Source organism: Blastomyces gilchristii, assembly GCF_000003855.2.
Source record: "Blastomyces gilchristii SLH14081 genomic scaffold supercont1.14, whole genome shotgun sequence".
NCBI classification, from domain to species: Eukaryota; Fungi; Ascomycota; class Eurotiomycetes; order Onygenales; family Ajellomycetaceae; genus Blastomyces; species Blastomyces gilchristii.
In genome coordinates this window covers 1102664-1116093 of record NW_003101669.1, presented here as the reverse complement: position 1 = coordinate 1116093, position 13430 = coordinate 1102664, and the positions used below count along the sequence as shown (strand labels likewise).

General features: G+C 46.4%; 7 protein-coding genes across 8 annotated transcripts; 3 read left to right on the top strand and 4 right to left on the bottom strand.

Annotated features, from left to right (window-relative positions):
* Positions 1-1500: 1500 nt before the first annotated feature.
* On the bottom strand, positions 1501-2529 carry BDBG_06677 (FAD binding domain-containing protein; the record flags this gene model as incomplete). Its single annotated transcript, XM_031722720.1, has 4 exons — positions 1501-1584; positions 1654-1913; positions 2002-2181; positions 2256-2529. The coding sequence occupies 4 exons, from the start codon at positions 2527-2529 to the stop codon at positions 1501-1503; spliced, it is 798 nt and encodes a 265-aa protein (XP_031579562.1).
* Positions 2530-3288: 759 nt separating this feature from the next.
* Positions 3289-4835, top strand: BDBG_06676 (programmed cell death protein 5). Its single transcript, XM_031722719.1, has 4 exons — positions 3289-3598; positions 3706-3791; positions 3880-3890; positions 4028-4835. Exons 1-4 carry the CDS (start codon positions 3575-3577, stop codon positions 4297-4299), a joined length of 393 nt encoding a protein of 130 aa, XP_031579561.1. The 5' UTR covers positions 3289-3574; the 3' UTR covers positions 4300-4835.
* Positions 4371-5830, bottom strand: BDBG_06675 (ubiquinone biosynthesis protein COQ4, mitochondrial). Its single transcript, XM_002623190.2, has 2 exons — positions 5457-5830; positions 4371-5359 (listed from the first exon to the last, which is right to left on the bottom strand). The coding sequence occupies exons 1-2, from the start codon at positions 5659-5661 to the stop codon at positions 4710-4712; spliced, it is 855 nt and encodes a 284-aa protein (XP_002623236.1). The 5' UTR covers positions 5662-5830; the 3' UTR covers positions 4371-4709.
* A 611-nt stretch (positions 5831-6441) lies between these two features.
* BDBG_06674 (uncharacterized protein) lies at positions 6442-6717 on the bottom strand (the record flags this gene model as incomplete). Its single annotated transcript, XM_031722718.1, has 2 exons — positions 6442-6562; positions 6632-6717. The coding sequence occupies 2 exons, from the start codon at positions 6715-6717 to the stop codon at positions 6442-6444; spliced, it is 207 nt and encodes a 68-aa protein (XP_031579560.1).
* Positions 6718-7797: 1080 nt separating this feature from the next.
* BDBG_06673 lies at positions 7798-11454 on the top strand. 2 transcript variants are annotated; one of them, XM_002623188.2, is made up of 6 exons: positions 7798-8087; positions 8235-8810; positions 8888-8942; positions 9011-9073; positions 9153-9264; positions 9368-11454. In XM_002623188.2, the coding sequence occupies exons 1-6, from the start codon at positions 7944-7946 to the stop codon at positions 9678-9680; spliced, it is 1263 nt and encodes a 420-aa protein (XP_002623234.1). In that variant the 5' UTR covers positions 7798-7943; the 3' UTR covers positions 9681-11454. The 2 variants fall into 2 exon arrangements, with proteins under 2 accessions (XP_002623234.1, XP_031579559.1); XM_031722717.1 differs by having other exon boundaries at positions 7798-8116; positions 9368-10010.
* BDBG_06672 (2-dehydropantoate 2-reductase) lies at positions 9034-12099 on the bottom strand. Its single transcript, XM_002623187.2, has one exon. It carries the CDS (start codon positions 11409-11411, stop codon positions 9906-9908), a length of 1506 nt encoding a protein of 501 aa, XP_002623233.1. The 5' UTR covers positions 11412-12099; the 3' UTR covers positions 9034-9905.
* BDBG_06671 (exosome-associated family protein) lies at positions 11885-13378 on the top strand (the record flags this gene model as incomplete). Its single annotated transcript, XM_002623186.2, has 3 exons — positions 11885-12230; positions 12310-12476; positions 12548-13378. 3 exons carry the CDS (start codon positions 11885-11887, stop codon positions 12926-12928), a joined length of 894 nt encoding a protein of 297 aa, XP_002623232.1. The 3' UTR covers positions 12929-13378.
* Between the last annotated feature and the right edge of the window lie 52 nt (positions 13379-13430).

The window sequence follows — 13430 nt, the reverse complement described above, 5'->3', positions numbered from 1 at the left end:
AAGTGTCAAGGTTTCCTGCTCTACCCAAAAACTTTGAATCAATGTCAGAAAATGAGAAGGAGCAAGAAATGGAATGATACCAGTGCAGACAGCTTCGCCGCAAGCCATCTGTTCCCCATCTTCTACCCGTCTTCTTCGTTGTTATATTGCGACTTGATGAGCCAGAAGAGTGGCCTCCCTCTTTCGGCAATCCACTGGAAGCACACAGCATCAGAAGTTTCTGGAGCAAATTCTGGCACAGCGGTGTCTGTCGACCATATACTGCTCAGGCTCCGCTCATGTCGCGCTCCCTCTTCAATGTCCGGCTAAAAGTCTACTCCCGATCAGTTATTAATCATGTTTATTTTCTTCTTTTATTCCAGACTTTTACATGCTCCGCTGGCAGAGAGGCATGCGGTGCAGGATATGACAGGATATTGTATAATTCTCTGGTAAGGCTGCTGCCATTACCATCGAGCCTATCATTCGGAAGCGGGCTATGCGAATTCATTTCCGGTTTTAGGATCGGTTTTGGTTCGGTTCCCAAGTGGCAGTATCCGAAAGTATCTTGTGTAGTTATCGTGTAACTAGGCCTGAGTCTTTCTCAAACAGTCTGCAGTTCCATCAGTGCACATCTTAGTGCCAAACAGATCATCTATTATATCATTGCACCTTCCAGCCTTAAGGGGGTTGACGGGCTCATTATTGCATTCTACACGGGAACGCTCCGAGTAAGCCAGATGCGGTGCCCCAACTGACAGCTTCAGCAACGCTGTGCAGTGATAATTTCGGGCTGTAAAGCACAGTGAAAACATCTCAAATAATCAGAAATAACCATTTAGCGGCTTTGTTATTTAAAATCAAACAGGCCCCTGCTCAGTGCATCAGGCATTCAGCCACTATTCATCACTATCCCCAACGCCCCAACTGCTGGTTTCCTCACGCTCTCTTTGGATGCCCACGACCGCGTATAGTACAATGACAAAAGTTCATAAACATCATTTGAATGACCATGTCAGTCACCAGAGCGAGTCCTCTGCATCTTTCTGTAGCGTTATCCGCAGACCCCTGGAGTAGAGCTTTGAACTATGTACTCTGGCATTCTGGATGTGATATGTATTTGCAAAATATTCAGATTCTATTGTTTATATTTCCTATGCAATATTTCCGGTTCGTGCAGCATACAGAGTCTGAGGAGTAAATGTGCCTACGTCCCCTTAGTCTTCCTCATGAATGAGCTGCAAGCTAATGTATGGACATACTTTCTTGAAACCCTGCACAATCTTTTGTTCATCCCAATTCTCACTACCTACGCCCAAGGGTGTGATGAAAAGATCAAACAGATCATAACGCTTTTTGATAGCGTACAGACGGGCGTAATTCTTTCCCGAGAATTCGGCTCCTGCAAGTTGGTCTTGTTGAGATACGCCCCCATCCTCCCAGGCTCCAGGAATTTAAGAATTGGCTCCTGTCGATAAGTCATGTCATCCTGCCACGCTTTCTGCTCCCTGAATGAAGCTTTTATGCCCATACCAGCCCTCCAACACCGCGCAGGGCCCAGAAGAGGTCCTGGTTCTTATACTCGTTGGCAATGACAACACCTCCCTTCAAATCTTATTTAGTCTCAATATATGTCACAGAGTGATTTTTGTTGGCTGGATGTGAGGAACCTACGCAAGTAGTAATGACCCTGAATTGTAGCGCGTTATCGGACGCCATCCGTTTCCATGGGCCGAGGATGCTATGACCCCCTCCTTGAACATATCCGCCGGCGGCGCCGACTCCATGAGAGTATCCCCCCACAACCATATGACCTTTTGCACCAAGACCTTTGTATAGCTCCGCAAGCTGAAGCCCTGCTTCAATTGTCACTGTGGGGCCTTGACCATCCTGGTCTTTTGGACTTCCATGTGGCACGAAATTTTCTACACACCCTACATCTTTGAGCAGATGAGTAAATATTTGCAGAGACTCAGGTGCGGTTGATCATCCTAAAAAGTCATGGCCAGTATTTCTAATGACTTAGGTGAATATTCCGTTCTTGAGCAAACCGTACAGCCTGTTGAATCTGGTCCTCTGAATCGGCAATGAGAGAGTATAAAGAAACCCTTCCCTGGTGGCATGGGATTTCTTGGTTTTCCCTGATCTCACAACTCTCATTTGCTTTCGGCTTTGACTCCCAGTTATGCCATTGAACAGCCCCTGAAATAAATTGTAAGCCCCCACACCCTAGGACAGTTTAAATATTGACATATGATGGATGAGCAGGCAAATACCGGGTTGAGAGGCCCTCCAAGTTGAATTCATCATGGACGCCTTAACTTTCTTGCAAATAGACGAGTTGAAATTAGGATCATGGCAAGGAGAACCAACAAGAGATGAGACGGCATCTAGCCTACCGGAGGCAGAGGCATTGAATGCGTCCCACTCTTTGACCGACGGCCAGTAGGCTTGGTTAGGACGACATCGGCAACGATGGGATGTGGAAGATAGGGCAAAAGCCGCGGACAGAAGCAGAGCAGCGCAGAAAATGAAAAGCAATCCTAACATTATGAATAATGGGGAAATTATGAGAAAACGGTATAGAGTAGTTCAAAGGCAAGAAGAGCTGCTGGAATGAATTGCCTCGAAACCGGAACAATACATTGGAGAGCCATCCTTATATAGAGGAGCTCTGGCTCCAGGACAACCTGCATCTCCACGCCGTTCATGGACTGGGAATCCTTCGAAAAGTGGTGGCCTGGACGTTCAGCCTCGTCAAGGGTAGTTATCCATTCAATGGGATTTCGTCATTAAACGAGCTCGAGATGCAGAAGGGTTTAGATATTTCCGAAAGCTTTGGAGTAGCAGTCTTCCTCAGCGAGCTGAAAACTGCGAAAAGACATGTTCGCCGATTGGCTATCAAAACTGATCCTCTCGCGCGAGTTCGCGTAGCATGTAAATATGAGCTCTTTGGATAAATAACCCCCTTCCTGCAACACACGACAGAGGCAGCATTTCAACTCAGCGAATTATGCAGAGGAAACTTTTTTTTTTTTTTAAAAAAAAAAAAAAAAAAAAAAAAAAAAAAAAAAAAAGATACGGCGACAATTCCTCGCCTGGAAGGGAGAAGTTTGCAGGTAGTAGTAGTGGTGGTTGTTAACGGAGATATAAATTCTCTGACAGGGTAGTTGATAATTGATACCAGGCTATTGTATCACCGAAGGGGCCGATGCAAATAGGGCTGCTGTAGCGGCTCCCTCGGCCTCAGTTTAGTTAAAGCCTTAACCATAAGACCCCCTTTCCGTCCCGTTTCGGCCCTAGAAAGTATAAGTTGCTTACTCCTCCGAATAGCGGGATCCATTTGGCTGGCTTTCAATGTTTGGCGGGGCAGCAACCTTAGTTCAATGATCACCAACGAACTCGTCCCAGCTAAATAAAGGTAAATTAATTCCATATCAGTTCCTACATTTTTCTCAGCACATTAAAACAAATTATTCTCCTTCAAGCCTTCATCTCGTGGGGCTTTTTTCTCACGACTTCTAGGATATCCATTCAATAGTGCTTCCCACTCCCATTGCGTTATATATACATCACTGTCTGTGTCTGATCCACCATGGCCGACGCTGAACTTGAAGAGGTACATATATGCGCCGCCATATTCCAAAGCCTGAGTCTCTCTAAGGCTACTCATACCTAGTATCCAATATTGGAAGAACCCTATCTAACACTATATGATATGAAAAGATCCGAAAAGCACGCCTTGCGCAACTACAGGCGCAAGCAGGACAAGGTGGAGGACCAGGCCAAGGTTCAAATCAGGAACAGAGACAGTGAGTCTTGCCTATATCTGAATTCTCTTCGCTATTTCTATGTCTCGCTATCATTTGCTAACCGGTGTGCGCACATGCAAAACAATAGACAACAAGAAGGTGCACACTATCCCAAAATCTAGTATCTGCCCAACCTCCGCTACACGACTACATCACAAGGACACACACAATCAACACAAGAGAGTCACGCTAGAATTAAACAAACACATCTAACCCGTCGTAAACCGTTTTTACAGCCGAAGCCCGCCAAGCCATCCTATCCCAAATCCTCCTCCCAGAAGCCGCTGACCGTCTCGGTCGGATTAGATTGGTTAAAGAAGAGCGAGCGACAGATATAGAAAATAGACTGATCATGCTGGCGCGGACGGGCCAGTTGCGTGCTAAAGTGACGGAAGAGCAGCTGAAAGAGTTGTTGAATGCAGTTGCGGAGAATAAAGAAGAGGAGAAGATTGTGATTAGTAGGAGGAAGGGTGGGTGGGACGATGATGATGATTTACTGGATTTTTGAGGGGCGCTGGGCAAGGTAAAGGGTTGGAAAGAAGCATAAAGAGGAAAGAGACAATGCGAATTGACGAATTGATGATATGACCTTTTCTTATACGGAGGGGTTTGAGGGGAGGTAGCTGGGATATACTTTTGCGTGGACAGGAACTATATTTGATATCCCCTCCTCTGTTTATGATATAAACTGAGTTACTATGAAAAGCTAAACAAACGGCTTGTGAATGAAACTGAAATAACCTCCAGAAACTGGAGAATATATATTTGAAATGGAGTAGATGGTATGGCAATTATACATGATGGCCGAAATATCCCAACGAAAAAGAAAATAGTCTAATTTCAACGCCCAAAACTCCCCCGCAATGCATCCTGCTGTACACAGTTAGTATATATATTACAAGAGATCAACCAAAGTGATCACTGGCCATCCTTTGCTTTCGCGGCCTCCTCAGCCGCCTTCTGCCTCCGCATCATCTTCCGTATCTCTCTCAGATCTGCTGGCTTCTCAATCCCCAACTCCTCCCTCAACTCATTAGCATCCCTCTCCAACTGCTCCTCCCAATAAACATTGATGACCTCCTTACTCGCCAACCCACTCCTAATCGCCCAGGGTAAATGCAATTTCCAAAACCGCTCCCGCTCCGCAGGCTTCAATCTCATCACAGCAAACATACTCAGCCCCGTCATGGGCAGAAGCGTATTCGCAAACTCAAACGTTTTCAGCGCAACTTCGCCCTCAACCACGACCGGTAGGCCAGTGATGGCGTGATAGAAGTCGTGGCACTCGCGATATCGTTGCATGACGTATGCGCACTCTTCGTCGTCGATATATTGTACCGGTGCGCGCGTATCAGGGCCGACGCCTTCTCTATCTAACCAGCCCACGTACGTTCGCCCGACGGTGTTGGGGGGAAGGCTGCGGAGGTATTCGATGGAGAGGGTTTTGGAGCTTATGCGGGGGCGGTCGCGGAGGATGCGACGGCCTGTGGGGTCGGACAGCATGGCGTCACGGAGACGGTAGATGAAGTAAGGGGTCGCGGTAGCTTCGCCCAGAGCTGCGATTAGGTCTGTTATATTCGATTAGAGAGGGATTGTCACTATGCTATTTTACTCATATGCACCTGTGATGGGTTCGATTAAAGTTTATCTATGTGCAATACACACCTCCTCGTCTGGGGTTTAGCAGAGACCCGATTGCAGATCCGACAGCAAGAGCCCCGCGCTCAAAAGTTGTTAGTGGGATATGGCCTGGGTAGTTGGGCGGTGGCCGGTTTAGGGCAGAGAATCCTCGTGAGAGCAGAACATATCCATATCCGTGTGGGCGAGCTATCCGCACAGTCAGAATGGTTTGTGTCACTGCAGGTGTCATTATGGATTTATAGGCACGAAAGCCGATATCATGGCATGCACGATCAAAGGCTCGGCAATTGGGTTTGTCAGTTCTCTCTAAGCTTTACTTTAGTGTAGCTTGTCGGGAGGTTGTGTTGAGTTGATCTTGAGCGAAATGGAATTGGTTCTTCCACAATCACATGATGTTGTTTTGGTGCCCTTGCTTCAAGGTCAAGCCTTTCACACTACATAGTATGGATGGATGAGTGACAACATCTACTACTCACTACCTCTAATAGGATACTGTCCAGCTGCATGATGCCTACCAAGGACCGAAGGTGTCTCCCATCGAATACCCGCTTTCAGGTCCAGATTTGGTCCACTGAGCTTGCTGAACAAACAACCCAAGGAACATTGATAGTGGTGGATATCTTCGGACTTGCTACAGTATCAATGGAACATGAGAATGACAACCATTGATTGAATTTATATGCGGGAATACGTTTCATCGCAGGGTTAACATAAGTACTAATCGGCCATTTAAACGAAATTTAGGAATTAAGAAATGAAGGATCTAGACCAACGAATTCGTCACTTCAGGAAATACTAGGAATTGACAACAAAAACAAACAACCTGATGACCATGCAAATGAGACAACAAGGAAATGCATCCCCGAGATCCAGTGCTCTGTTCCACCCATTCAGTTTTTCTGAACCCCAAAATACATAGAATGATACGAACGTCGTTCCTAGCCTGCCCCATATCAGGAACGCATTGATTGGTATTGACAGTTTTTTCCGGAACTTCTTGGTGTATCTTTCAAGCTGCAGTTCGGTGTTCGTCCTTGCACGAGGGTTCCGACCTGGGACCTTTACTTTCATCCAACCCTGCAGCATGTCCAACAAGTATTGGGGGGAAAGGAATCGCCTCGGTATACAGCCTATCACAAATGTCAATAATACTAATACTACAATATCCCTAGCTCAAAAGGAGTTTCAGGTATACTTACCTCGCCTGGGGGGCATTTGAATGGAGGAGTTTTGCACCCTGGGTCGCAATCATGGCAACCTTTGGGGCCGCAATCCGCCGCGGCATCAGCGATCAGCATGCCGGTCGTTGCGGCTTGGGTAACGGTGAAGTAGGTGGCAGTAGTAGCCAGGAAAATGCTTAGGATTTGCATAGCTGAGGTGGAGCTGTGGCCACTTTGTTGAGGAAGGACGAGATATTTTCTGAGATACGGCGGATTGATCAAAAAATTCCTGTTGCTTTCGACAGGAGGACCACCCGAGTTTTATGTCTCCACCTCGCGCCTCCGAGGAAAGATAAAATAGTGTTGTCCGACTGTGTAATGAAAGCAATCGCTCCATATGCCATTCATGCTCGCTACTACAGTCGGTCAGAAAAGTCTAAGCGCCCAGGAAGCAAACACTCATGTGTTCTCCCACACACTGGACCTGGGCAAAGTAGATTTCCGCCTCAAGCACATTGAGTGTTGGCGTCCAAGACTCTTCACATTTTTCGATGTAGGATCCTTTGCACTAGGGAAGGAATGTGGGACAACGATGCCGAGAAAGAGTAGTGGATTCATGAGGGCAGCGTGTGAGCGCTCAATTTTGAGAATGATGGGTACTGATATAGTCATCGGAATTTGATGCATGTGTCCGTCCGACCGTGCTGAAATGCTCAGCGGACATACAACCCGTCGAGGACGCTGCAGCATGCCGGGGTAAAAGATTGCCCCTGGCCGAGATTTTTTTTTTTTTTTTTTTTCTTTTATTATTTTGCAAAGTGCCTCTCCTGCGCTAGGACATCATGCATGCGCGATAGCAATTGGTTATCACAAACTATAACAAAACTGAAGCAGCCAGCAGTGGAGAATGCACTTTATATTCAGTCTCCTGTCAAACTTCCAAACACAGATTGCCTGAGAGCTCTGATCAACATTTGCTTGGAATATAAAGCAAATTCAGGGACTGGTTCATGAGATTCAGTCTGTCCATCCAAAACTAGCAATTTCTGTCACAAAACACAGCAGCCGTAGATATCACACCCAATGCATAGTCTAAATAAAACTATAAGTTAGAAAAACTTGAGGTTGAAGAAGTCTTCGCTTGGCGGTGAAAGAGAAGTAAGTGTCTTAATAATCATCATCATGAGTCAACAAACCCTTGAAGAGTCTGAACCAACTTCGTTGTCTTCTTCTTCTGTGCAATTCCTCTCATGTATGTATACCCTGTGTTCCATATCATCTCTTTAAGTGCAGCCTCTCATTTTATCTTAGTTCATTGTCAGTGTTCAGAGATTTTCTTCAGCCCTGAGAAATGCATCGCTCCACAAGCTCAGCTGGACCAGAACATGAAAAGTTCACAGAATGGGCAATATCGCAAGGCATAGAAATCAATGGTGTCGCACCGACGCGGTTCCCTGGTCAGGGTGTTGGGATTGCCGCACAAAGGAAGATTCATGTAAACATACAGCAGCCTCTTATTTACTTGTAAATTTTATTCATTGCCTTTTTTTTTCGCGCTCGGCGAAGAAATTAATATCTCAAATTATACATAATTCCTTTCATTCGGCATCAGAATTTGACTCTGCTAACACATATTCTCTAGGCTGGAGAAGTGGTCGTACGAGTTCCGATCAGCGAGATGCTGACGATAAAGAGTGTGCCCTCGACATTCCGGGAGAAATTCCCGGATAATATTCCTGTTCAAGGATTATATGCGGCATACATCTGTTGCACAGAGGAATTCCAAGACAGATACGCACCCTGGCGAGCGGTGTGGCCTTCGCGACAAGACCTTGGGCAAATTTTACCCACGCTTTGGCCCCAGCTCCTCAAAGGCAGCGCATCAGGTCGCTCTGTTTCTAGTCTGTCCTATCCATTGCTTCCCCCATCCATCTCCGGTTCGTGGAATACAATATCCAAGAGACCCATAAAACATGCATATACAGCAGAACATCAAAACCTCTTACCAGAGCAAGAAAAGCGCCTTGACAAGGCATACCATATTGTCAAGCAGGTCCTCCAGGATGTTGACAAAGATCTTTACACATACTACTGGCTTATTGTGCATACAAGATCTTTCCACTACATCCCGGCCGGCACATCGCCCCCTAAAGACCACAATGATGCCATGGCACTTTGTCCCTTCGGGGATTATTTCAACCACATAGATGAGGGCGGTGTGAGTAAGATACTTGGTCACTAGCGAACGGATAGCTAGGAGATGTCGTGCTGACTTTATTACTAATGGATTGACAGTGTGAAGTTTCTTTTGACAACGATTACTATACATTCAGAACATCCAAGTCTTATGGTACCATCTTTCACTCCATCGCCAGATATGATATCGGACATCTCACTAACGACAATCCAAATGATTAGACAAGGGAGAGGAGATATTCATTTCCTATGGAAATCATTCGTGTGATATTCTTTTGACCGATTGTGAGTTTTATATTGATGCATTCAGGACCAGCTATCAGTCATCAGCTATATAGGAAACCGAAGGCTTACATTACAAAAGATGGTTTTATCCCCGCTGTGAACAAATGGGACGACCTGTTTCTAGATGACATAATTCTAAAGGATTTCTCCTCCAAAAAGATCGAAGCTCTTAGCATTGATAGATACCTTGGGTGAGCTCACCATCTGCTACTATTTCATTTCCCTTCAGTTTTCGCTGCCGTCAATTAATTCTTTGCTAAAACCAACGCGCCACTAAAATACCTCACAAAACAGAAACTACCAAATAACTACCAAAGGCCCCTGCTTTCGCACTGAGGTGGCTGCTTGCATGAAATATATGACTCTCGATGATTGGAATCAGTATATCCTTGGATACCAACCAGCAAGTTTTGACCAGAGGAAGACGAATTCGATCATCGCGGCCTGGATACACGAGTACATTCATGAGGCCGAAGTAGCTATCTCGAAGTTAACAGCGCTACGGCGGAGCAGGAAGTATGGCGGGGAACCTCAATTTGACGTCATCTCTATGAGGTGGAAGCAGATAGTAGAACTGTGCAATGCGGTGCTGAAGACTGTTGATTAATTGGAGAATATTGCCGGGCATTAACAAAACCCCCAGCACTCTAACCGAACGGAGAGAGAACCTCTACTTCCTCTTGGGATATTGGCATATGTCAAAATCAAATATATAAGATATATATATATATGAGAATATGATGATGGAAATGGATAGGAACTCCTATGGCTGTCGAACCAAAATGAGCTCCTAAAAAATATTAGGATAAATAGCAAATATAGGCACTAACATCTAAGCCCGCCCAGCAACCTCTGGCTCCATAACCATGGGGATATCCCCAAATTCCTTTGCGAGCTTAATCTTCTCTCGAGCCAACACCATCTGAACCACCATATAGTTCAATGCGCACTTGATCCCCAATTCCTCCCCTCTCTTCACAATATAACCATTCATATACTTAATCTCCGTCGGATTCCGTAGACGCACATCTTGCAACATAGAGCTAACATTTTTTGCCGTGTTTGCCATAACGCTCACCGCAAGGGTGCGCAGGCGGTCCGGGGCGAACCGTGCCTGTATACCGGGGACACCCTGGAGTTCCGGCAGTGCGCAGATGACAGCAGAGATCTCGAGGAGAAGCAGTCGTTGGACACGGGAGATGTGGTAGTTGTAGAGGAGGTCACCGTTGAAGCAGTCGAAGATGACGGTGAGCGGGTTGATGATGCAGTTTATGACGAGCTTTTCAAGTTGGTGTTGGAGGAAAGTGTCAGAAGGAACTGCGCTGGCTACTAGCTGGGTATTGCGGGTTAACACCCGTATTAGGTACAGAGAGGTAGATGCCCAAACTTCCTCGGGTAGGCTTGATTGTGCTTTGTGGAGTGCCAGGAGGTCATTCCGGTGTTGTAGCTGTTCTTCCTCCTGGAGGTCTTCTGGTTGTTTTTGTATTTCCCCCTCCTGTCGTTGTTGTTCTTCTGATTGCTCGTGAGCGGCAGCTATTCGGCCCATTTCCTGTTTCTTCTTATACTCCAAAATATTATTTTCGGTCCTAGCTCTTGCCAGCGGGTTCGTGTATCCGATGCTGAATAAACAGGTCCCGACTCCCGCATGTTTGATCACAAAATGATCCATTTTAAACAGCCCATGCGATATCACTCCAAAGACATAACTGGGGCGGGTCTCTGGATCGGGAAAAACATGTTCATTCACTTGTTCCTGGACCCCCAAGCCATTGTGTACGAAGACAATGGTAGAATATGGTGTGAGGCGATGTCTAACAGATTCCAACACCCACCGGACCCTTGTGGCCTTGGAGGCGACGATAAGATTGTCAATGATTTCCTCATTCGCTTCCAAGGGATCCCGCTCAGGATATCCGCCAGCTTCCTTCTGTTCCCGAGCTAGTTTTGAATCCTGTGGCACGTAATGCCAAACGCCGTCTCTTTTGACATTTATGTCGAACCCCCATCTATGCTCTGCCAGTCCATTTCGCACCAACGTTATCCGCCGCCTGTTTTTTTCCCACCGTTCTAGTGTCTTTTGGTTGTGTAATAGGAGGGTTACTGGCGGGCGTTTTGTATCGCCAGCCAATGAATGGGCGAGAAATCCTCCAATATTTCCCACCCCTATAATATGTATTCGCGACGGTATTCTTTGTTCCTGAAACCGGGGTTCAGGTTTGACGTATCCGTCATTCCGCGGTTTGAGGGTGGTATGGAAGAGCCGCAGGGAAACTGACTGCATACGGTAGGCATCAGGACATCTTGCGAAGAGTTGGAAAGTCGTGACGCCAACCCGCATTGTGACGGTTGGTACACCTGAATTTATTTGGCTTGCACCCGGCGTGTAATTTTTAGATTGTCAATCGGTCCCGCGATGGGGGGGTCCTTGTCATAGCTTAGGCAGACCACTGCATCCGGAGATATTCGGGCAGGAATTCGAGAGCTGGGTTAGTTGCAATAGATATTGTTGGAGCCTAGATCTCAAGGATATTCCGGGAGACTTGTATACCGATTCTGTGGTATGGAAGGCTCCAATTGGACATGCTGTTATGTGCGACGTCGGAGGAAATATATATAATTCTCTCGTTGCACGGCTCAACAAGCTATGATCGCCAGAAATGCGAAGGTCCGATAATGTAATTTGATTCCCGCTTTTTCACAATCAACGCTCTCGTATTTGCAGCAGCTTATGAACTCAGCATATAGATACTCGTCTATAAATTGCTATATATTCGTATTGAAATATTCAGCCAGGGTTGAACTGGCATAGAAATGTTTGCGGCAACCGGAGGTTCGTCAGATCTAGCGCGAAAGACGCTAAACTCGGCTGTCGGCGCTGACATAATCCGTCATTTTTCGCGCCCAAACTTTTGTTCTTCATTCAACTGGGAAACATCTCGTCAAGAAGAGCCCCAAATTGACCGCAACTCGCCAGGCATGGAGACTACAGACTTGACGCCGCTGCTAGAGCAACTGGAGGACAACATCGATGACCTTGAGGATGTCCTTGAACCTCTTCTGGGCCAACCACTGTCTGCAACTACCCAAAAAATGCCCGTGTTGGACAAGGCAAAGCTGCATGTTCTGATAACCTACGCTATTGAATCCATGATTTTTTGTATGATATCTCTGTTGTCCTTGCGATGTGCTCGCTCGCATTCTACTTCATGTGCATCCGTGCTGATAATTACCTATAGCCTATTTGCGACTTCAGGGCGTAAATGCGAAGGAGCACCCAGTGTTTAAAGAATTGACGCGAGTTAAACAGTACTTCGAGAAGATCAAAGCCGTAGAGACTGTTCCTGAGCAACGGACTATGGCTGTGGACAAGGAAGCTGCTGGACGATTTATAAAACATGGACTGGTCAGATCCCCTATCTCCTTATACGACCGCTATCTAACACTTTTTTTCATTGATCCTTTTTCGAACCACAGGCTGGAAACGACAAGTATGACCTAGAGCGGGCGGAAAGAGAGGCGAAGGAGAAAGCCATGGCACTACTGAAAGCTGCGAAGCTTGCTCGCCAACAAGCATCTAAATCCCAATCCAAACCCCAGTCCCAGCCCCAAGCCCAAGCCCAATCTCAAGGCACACCCCCCGCGGAACAACAGTCCCAAACAGGAGCTCCTTCTGAGTTGGAGAAGACAGGAGGCGAAAGCGTCCAGAAACTCAAAAAGATCCCGTCCCTAGGCCATCTGCCAAATGCTAAACAAGAAAAAAGAAAGAAAAATTCACAAGGGCGGAAAGATCGCAAAGAAGCCAGAAAGAAGCGGAAGTTAGCTTCCAGGCAAGCTAACAACCCAAGTAATGGTTGATATGCAAGACGGAGCTCGTACTGGAAAATCTGTTTACTGAGGTATAAATCGTGGCGTTGGACGCTTTCGATTCTCCAGTTGGGTTCCGCCAGTAAATGTACGCGTGTGCCTAAATGCTGATCGTAACTTGGCGTTGTCTGCTATGGATTAGGAGATGCGCAGGAACTGGAATTTATCACAGCCTCCGAGGGAATGTGTGTCGGATAGACGGCGGTCTGGTTGGTGGACATTCATGTTCTTACTCAACGGAATGTTCTAGCATCACCATCCTCTAATTGTGAGAATGTGTCTTCCAGCATAGCGCGTGGGGAGGATATGGGCTGTATCTGGCTGGGAGCTTGAATGTTGAAGCGCGTCGGACTGTACAGTTAAGAAGCTAGAAATTTAGAAGTTTATACCCTACGAAAAACCTACCCTTTTACTTCTCCCGCATATCTCTTTTCCTCCTCCTCAAACACCACAGAAACACATAGAAGTATATGGTAATTGCAATACCGTAATG

Bases quoted from the DNA above. Each gene is read 5' to 3' on its own strand.
- BDBG_06673 (XM_002623188.2), top strand. From the start codon at position 7,944: ATGCATCGCTCCACAAGCTCAGCTGGACCAGAACATGAAAAGTTCACA. The intron at 8,811-8,887 runs GTGAGTAAGATA...ATGGATTGACAG, and splicing joins ACCACATAGATGAGGGCGGT to TGTGAAGTTTCTTTTGACAA. The intron at 9,074-9,152 runs GTGAGTTTTATA...ACATTACAAAAG, and splicing joins TGATATTCTTTTGACCGATT to ATGGTTTTATCCCCGCTGTG.
- BDBG_06672 (XM_002623187.2), bottom strand. From the start codon at position 11,411: ATGCGGGTTGGCGTCACGACTTTCCAACTCTTCGCAAGATGTCCTGAT.
- BDBG_06676 (XM_031722719.1), top strand. From the start codon at position 3,575: ATGGCCGACGCTGAACTTGAAGAG. The intron at 3,599-3,705 runs GTACATATATGC...TGATATGAAAAG, and splicing joins CCGACGCTGAACTTGAAGAG to ATCCGAAAAGCACGCCTTGC.
- BDBG_06675 (XM_002623190.2), bottom strand. From the start codon at position 5,661: ATGACACCTGCAGTGACACAAACCATTCTGACTGTGCGGATAGCTCGC. The intron at 5,360-5,456 runs GTGTGTATTGCA...CGAATATAACAG, and splicing joins GCTAAACCCCAGACGAGGAG to ACCTAATCGCAGCTCTGGGC.